The 8,096-nt window shown below is 37.9% G+C and overlaps 1 protein-coding gene across 1 annotated transcript; it reads right to left on the reverse strand.

Annotated features, from left to right (window-relative positions):
- Positions 1-3,102: 3,102 nt before the first annotated feature.
- LOC138802141 (gamma-crystallin-3-like) lies at positions 3,103-7,778 on the reverse strand. Its single transcript, XM_069985304.1, has 4 exons — positions 7,704-7,778; positions 6,705-6,783; positions 3,768-4,010; positions 3,103-3,426 (listed from the first exon to the last, which is right to left on the reverse strand). The coding sequence occupies exons 2-4, from the start codon at positions 6,759-6,761 to the stop codon at positions 3,151-3,153; spliced, it is 576 nt and encodes a 191-aa protein (XP_069841405.1). The 5' UTR covers positions 6,762-6,783; positions 7,704-7,778; the 3' UTR covers positions 3,103-3,150.
- Positions 7,779-8,096: the final 318 nt, after the last annotated feature.

Here is an 8,096-nt window from a genome sequence, read left to right on the forward strand (position 1 = left end):
GTCACGAATTTCAAGCTAAGCACCAAACAAAGTGGGAAAAACAGGGATGACTTCTCTTATCGATCTCAACTGTTTGCTACTTTTCTGAATCCAAATAGAATAACAAATAAGGACACTGATGAGGATTGGTCAGAAGGATGGGTTTTTCAAGTAGCAAGGGCAAATGTGTATGTACAAGTAAATGTGCAGTTAACAGTAACAAATAATATTGCCCCAGAGATAAGAGTTATTAGTCAAAACACTACTATCCAAGAAGGTATAGATCCCTTGCGGCTTCAGTGTGGTACCAGATTACCTTTACCAATTGATGCTGTCATCAAATGGTCAAGGGAAGGTAAAATCCTAGGGAGTTACACCAATGGGTTTCCAGGCCTTCTTCATAAAGGAGAGTACGGAGATGTAAGATGGGCTGGAAATCTGTTCAGCTTTTATATTGCTAGTCCTCTTAGGAAGGACTCAGGGCAATATGAATGTTGTGTCACCACAGGTAGATCCTATAAAAATTGTAACAGTACCTTTGTTAGGGTTTGGGCTCCTGAGGATAATGCATGTACCAATGTAATGTTTAAACCGTCTGATCCCTTCCAGGTTAACCATTTCCAGACCAAACCTTTATTAAGAAATGGAGTCTTCGTAACCTTAGTATGGACCTTCAATATTACTAATTGGATGATCTCTAGCAGGTTTCCTCAGTGTAAGCCTTATCTCTCTAACTCAGAGATGGGACTTTCACAATGGTTCGGACAAAACTCTCCTAAAACATTAAAGAGTAAAAGAGGGGTGGTGGAAGGAGTCTTGGGAGGTTTTGGAACTTTGGGAAGTTTAGCTAATACTATGGACATAAACACTTTACAGGCAGATTTAAAGACAATTGGTTATCTGGGAAAGAGAGGAGTGCAGGTGCAAAAAGATATAAACCAATTGTTAGAACACATGGTTATGAGCATTGCTACTGTATTGGGTTCATCAGTATCCCATTTACAGGACGCAACATTAGGGTTAATAGAGAGCCAAGAGGAAACTAAAGTGTCAAGAGCTTGTTTAGAGATCCAAATAGAATATTCCACTAATCTTAAAATGATAGCTCAAGCTATGCAGGGTGGAATAATCCCCCTGGGAGTGTTGAAGAGTTTGCCGGAACAATATGGTTTTGGTCTGGGTCATTTAGATCTATGGATTAATAAATGGGGTGGGTGCGATCAAAATGTTTGTGTGGGAACATCTTTGATTCCTGTAGCAGGTTTAGATCAAGTTTTAGTTCCTGTGGTTTCATTGGGTATACCTGTAAGTTCAAAACAAGTAATTTATTATGAATTACAATATACTGACTTTGCTTTTGATGGAAATAAGTTGGAACAATTGGATATCTCTGCTTGTTTCCATTTCGAGTCAAAGGTAATGTGTCTACCAGGTCAGGATAAGGTTATTTATCATTCTTGTTTTCACAATCATACGGCATGTAAGGCAAGAATAGAGACCGTAGATTCAGGAAAAGATCTCATGACACAGGTAAAGGTGAATAAAATTTGTTTTCAGGTAATGGAAGAACAAATGTTAGCAAGAGCTTTTTATTCTAACTGTGCTCATGTGAGAAATTTGTCCCGAGGTCTTTATTGTATAGAAGGAGATATCAAATACCTAGAGGTAAATAAGAATAGATATAATGTATCTAGTATAACAACTGAATACTTGAGACCTCTTCCTGTTCAGTTTAATTTGACCCAGATTGATCACTTTCCTTGGGAAGAGTGGACCAATGAGATAAAAAAGGATAAAGGGTTATTAAACTTGTTAAACCAACAGCTGAAAACTGCGGAAATAGTTTTCCAACATCAACAGGGACAGTTGAACCAAATTCAGCATGAGTGGGATGAAATGGCAGGGTCCCGATGGTGGAAAAATCTTAAAAAATCTGTAGATATGTGGTCAGAATCGTCAACACAAAAAGCTGTATTTAACATCTTGACGCATCCAATTGTAATTATTGCTATTATTGTTTTTCTTTGTGTGCTATATCAGTTATTTGTGTTGTGGAAAGTTAGAAAAGTGTACAAAAAGATTAAGGTAGAGGTAGACAAAGGGGATAACTTCTTACGAGATATGATAAAAAGGATGCAGAATTCCAATTCTAATCTAAATTTGAACAAAAAACCTGTCTATGCAGAGGATTCTGACATGGTTATGAAGAATAAGGGATATGCTTGAGGATGACTGTGATACGAATGTGATACGAAAAAAGAATAAGTGAGTGTGATAGAATGGTTATGATCTGAGTATATATATATATATATTTATTTCTCAATCATAATCAGGGGGACTTGTAAAATATACTAACATCACTAGTCTCTAACTAACATAGTATAACCATGTCAATCTAAAGCATAAGACATAGTTTAAAGTTATAATTGATAGTATAAGGTTCGAACCACTGTACAGCCATCTTGTCTCAGGGAGTTAGTTCTGAGAATAACTTGTTTACTGCATTGCGGTAACATATGCTAGCATCAGTCATATAGATATATATACATTTGTAGGGAGAAGCAGAAGTATATTCTGGGATGTCACGTAGCTCTTTAGAAGTCACCATATTAGTTGAGGCTCAGAGACGGGAGGTGGGGGTTTCAGCTATATAAGCAGGAAATATAGGATAAGATGGAAGGAGGAGACCCTGGAAATGCTATCCCATCTGCACACCAGGCTTGTAAGACCCCTCCCAGGAACATCTAGCACTTGACACATGAACTGAAGGACATTCTTCAACTCCAGATAATGGACTCTGCTTGAAACAACAACCTTTGTAAGATAACTTATTATTCTTATCTGTACCTGAAACTTTTGTATGCTCATTATTTTTGTTCATTAAATCATTGCTCCTATCTTTTGAGCGAGAGCACATGGACTAAGCTTGTCACCTTCTTTACAACTGCTGTGTAAGAGGATACGTGAGTGGCCCAAATTCTAACACAGCATAATAACTGTCTTTATATGTCAGTGATCCACCAACATCCTATTTCTTCCAGCATAAACTGGATGGTTTAAGTCCTACTGACAAGATACTTGGAAAAGTAATCGAGCTGCATATATTATTGATGACAATGTTGATTTTATTATTAGTAATTACAACTGGGTTTCATATTTTGATTGAAGGCATTAATAAATATCCTGAACCCTTTTGATAGAGCCAACTTTGGGACTGCTTGCTCCCCATTCAGAATATCTTCTGTAGTCACCAGGCCTTAAATAGTATTGGTGTCCCCTATAGTTGGGCTCCTCATAGAAGATCCAGTGGCCTTCAGGAATGCTGCAAGAGTAGATGTCATTGTAGCGGAACTGTTCTTGGACATGTGGACAGTCTTCTGTGAATTCCATCATATGACCTCCAAAATCTTCCTTCTCGTAAACTCTTATTCTGAAGGCGCCACGGTGCTAAAAGACAGAATAACTTATCTATAGTATTGATAATCATGGTAGATACATTTTATATTTAGACATTTATGTATTAGAGGACCTATTTTTTTTTTTAATCTTAACCAATCACCCAACTATCCAACCATTTCAGACAATACAATATATTGTAGTCATTATTTTTTTCTTGTATTTTTTATTCAGTAGACAAAGGAATGAACCTCCATCATTCTTTATAATTGTTAGACACAGCCCATTCAAATTCTTATAGTTGTTAAATATATGAAAATTTAATACTATATAATTATACTAATATCTATATTATCTACTGAAATTTGAGCTATCGCAGACAAAGATCCTACTTGTGGTGTCATCCGACAGGACCTCACAGAGTCATTGAAACCCAACCACTGTTGATAATTTGGATATTCTCCTTTCCTTAGGAAATACTGGTGTCCCTTGTAGTTTGGATGTTCATAGATCATCCAGTTTCCATTCTCCACACGGATGGAGTTGCAGCGGCTAAGGAAGGAGTGGAGATCAGCAGAGTCACAGTTGCACTCATAGGAGCGGCCCTGGAAGTTTTTGTCTTCATAAAAAACAATCTGTAAAGTTGGGAATTTGTATATTAGTTGCAGTTTTTAGCAGAGATGATAGTAATGGTCGGGGGAAGTTAGAAGATAATGTGTTAACAACTTTGCAAGTGTTTATTGTGTTGATTTATAGCTGCAATATATTTATATCAGAAATATTGGGGTTTATTTACTAAGCTCTATTCAGGTGGCAAAACCTCCAGATTTACTAAGGACGTGCGCCACATTAATTAATTTGACGCAAAAAAAAGACACAACCTAGAGCACAATGGCTTAAAATTGATGCATCGCTTGTAAATGAGGCCAATTATCTTCAATATTGGTGCTCTTTTCACAGCATGATCAATTAGTAATATAAATATAGTGTATTTTAATACTATATTGATAGCGCAAACTATGAAGAGAAATATTTCTATCAGTCTTTTTTAAACCAAAACCAGGAGTGTGGATTGAAAACACAGAGCCTGTACACATATTTCCATTATAATTTATCCCTGTTAGTTCCAGTCCAGATTTTGGTTCAGAAAATGCTGACCAAAAGACTCATGGGAATACTATGTGAGAGACTGTAAGAGACCAGCCGTTCCTTGACCCAATGGCCGGTTTCAGAAACGACCGGATCTTTAGCGCTGCAGAGTTTTGATGCGGGCGCATCCATGTCCGCATCAGAACTCCCCACAGCACACTATGGAGCGAGCGTCCGGAGCCACTCTCTCCATAGTGTGCACTGACAGGGTTTTCTGCGGCCGCTATTCAATGAATAGCGTCCGCAAAAAAAACTGGCATGTCCCACGGCCTTCGAGCAGCTCTGCAGGGCGGGCACCTCCACAAAAGGCTTGATCTCTTATATTTGCAAAATTCTAAGTACTGAAGGCAGTGATGCTGCAATCAGACATAAATATATGGATAAGTGGGAAAGGACACTATCTAGACCCATTTCCCCTGAGTCTTGGGAGATTATCTGGAGCAGAGCCGCCAAATCCTCCATATGCACCACCTATAAGGAGGTGCACTATAAACTTCTCATGCACTGGTACCACACCCCCGAATTATTAAACAGAAGCCTACCAAGCTGACACTTCAGGTCTTGATGGCTGCCAAGACCCCCCCCCCCCCCACTGTGTTTATCCCCTTGTCCTCGTCTTGTGTGATTGCTCTTTTCTCAGGCTGACGGTTTCAGCTTGTGCTGTTTTAGTTTAACCTGATACTCCACTAATTTTTTTTTTTTTTTTTTTAAGAAAGCGACAGGGCTTTAGCCTGTGCCAATGCTCATGGTTTATTGTCGTATTTTGCCTACAGCTGTTCATATGCATATAGATTTATGTTTATTTTGATTCGTTCCTTCTGCTTCCTCCCTGTTCGTGAGGAATCTACAACATTGTTTGTATTGTCCATCTATTTTCTGTTCTTGAAACAAAAACAAAAAAAAACCTTAATAAACATCACATTTAAATAAAAAAACAAAATTGGCATGTCAGTTTTCTACGGCACCGCAAGGGATCCCGGACAGAGTTTATACTATGTGTATACACTCCGGCCGGGATTCCCTCAAAAGGCAGCACCATGGAACTTCCATGTGAATCAGGGCCGTTGTAACATAAATACACCAAAGCCCCTCCCCCAATAAAAATTGAAATCACCCCCTTTTCCATTATACATGTAAAACAAATAAAAATAAAAAAATAAACATTATATACCATAGCGTGCATAATTGTCCCATCTATTAAAATATAACAATCACCATCGCAAACTGCATAAACGAAAAGAGGGTAAAAAAGCGTCAGGATTGAAAAGAACAAGCCCTTACATGGCGCTGTATATAGAAAAATGAAAGTGCTAGAGCTCTTAGGAGGGGAGGAGGAAAAAACAAAAATGCAAAAATTAAAATTGGCGCGGTCCACTGGGTCCTTTTGGGCCTGGTCCCCAAACGGGTTAATGCATTTTTGGAAATTTAGCCAATGCATTGCAGTAAGCCTCATGGACATAGAAATAATATACTTAATGTACTGGTGTTCTAATAAAATGCTGGGAAAGAACTCTTTACAGAAGAGAAAGTTTTAAACCTATTGGCCAAAATTAGAGATGAGCGAACTGGGTTCGGGTTCAAGTCCATCCGGACCCGAATGTTCGGTATTTGATTAGCAGGGGCTGCTGAACTCGGATAAAGCTCTAAGGTTGTCTGGAAAACATGGATAAAGCCAACGACTATATCCATGTTTTCCACATAGCCTTAGGGCTTTATCCAACTTCAGCAGTCACCACTAATCAAATGCAGAACGTTCGGGTCCGGATGGACTTGAACCCGAAGCCGGTTCGCTCATCTCTAGCCAAAATATAAAGATTTGTGCAAGATTATTGGATTATTTTTTAATAAAGATACTAAAATAGAAAATAAAAAATGAATACAGAAATATGATTTAAGCAATAGGTAATTTTTTAATGCCACATTCTCTTTTAAGGGGTTTTCAGTTTTCTATAAATAAGGCTTACTGTCTGTATAATGAATCATTGTAAACTGATATAATCTGTTTCTCGCCCCTTTTATGATCTTAGTTTTTGTTCTTGCTGTTAGTGAATGTAAACGTGTTGCAGTACTTTAATTTGGATGAAAAACGACAGTAAGTGGTTTAGTGAATTTGTGATCGTATTTTCTAAGTTGATGATAACCACCAAAAAATGATGGTATTAAAAATATTTTTGACTCACCTTCCCCATACTGGTTGGTTGTCGCAGACTGTCGGCAGTACATCTGTAGGATACCATCAGCTTCTATTTAACTGTCGAACTATAAAACCAGGATTTACATAAATTTAACTATGTTTGTTTTCTGAATTAGCATGTACAGTATACTTTTAGCTTTTTGTGCTGCTGTCTATACACATCATGCTGAATCTGCTTGTGACAGAATCCCCAGAATGCAATGGTTTAATTGGACTATGAAATACCCTTTGAACCTTTGTCTAGAAAATCTTTGTAAAAAAAAAAATGCAAGCACATTCCCTATAAACAGGACTACAGTCTTTTCTAGCATCACAATGATCTCAATTAATTGTGTTCTATTGAACTGTTGTACTAGACAGAAAATGCATGCACTGTAAAATAAAAAGGACGTTTAGGTCACATCAGGATACTACTGTATGTATCAGTCTGCTAAACAGGTCATGTGCAAAAAGTAACAAGGAAACCATTAATTGATCATGCATTAAATAGTGTACTCATTGATAATAAATCATTTTATGTTCACACAACGTCAAAAATAGAGAAAAGGCGTCCGATTTTGATATTGTTTTGATACATAGTTTTAGAGTATGTTCAAACAAGGTTTTTTTTAAGGCCAGAAACAGACGTAAATAATGCTCATGGTGATTATTTACGTAATCATTAAAATACGGCCATAATTTCCTCTCAAAAAATGTTGTATTTACCCTTAAAGCATCAATAGCATTTGTAATAGGTGTCATTAGGCATGTCAAAAGTTACTGATTGCAGTGACTCTCACTCCTATGATCCAGAGAGTGCATGGTAACATTGCTGCTATGGTGCTGGTATGGTGCTGTACAAGGACAAAATCTTTGGCCGAAAGAGCAAATGTCACTGCATTACTAAGTGATGCTTATAGCTATGTTCACACAATGTAAACATGCAGCGCACCCGGCCCACAGAGTTGAAAGAGTTAAGTGCTAATGCAATAACATAGCCACTTACCTTCTCTAGGCTTGCAGTGAGTAACAGTGTATCTTGCACCACTCCTTACTGTAAAGTAGTGGTTAATCCTTTCATAATGATGCAGATTTACAATGTAAATGGGACTCTGCTCCTAAATGAGCCAGTGATGGTAATGCAGCTGAGATGGAGGCATACACTGCCTCCTGCTCAGTCTGTCAGGCACGAGAAACAGGGTACTTCAGCGCTTAGCAATTCATCAGCAATAAAAAGCTATTACAAAGTAATATAACTTTGTAATAGCTTTGTATTGCTGAAGTAGCCTCTGTCTCTAGCTGCATCCCTGTTTTGGTCCCCACCAGAAGTTCGGATTATACTGACTTTTGATTGATGGTCAACTCCGCAGGCCTTCATCCTAGCGCCATTTTGTGTCAC

This window comes from Dendropsophus ebraccatus, chromosome 9, assembly GCF_027789765.1.
Source record: "Dendropsophus ebraccatus isolate aDenEbr1 chromosome 9, aDenEbr1.pat, whole genome shotgun sequence".
NCBI classification, from domain to species: Eukaryota; Metazoa; Chordata; class Amphibia; order Anura; family Hylidae; genus Dendropsophus; species Dendropsophus ebraccatus.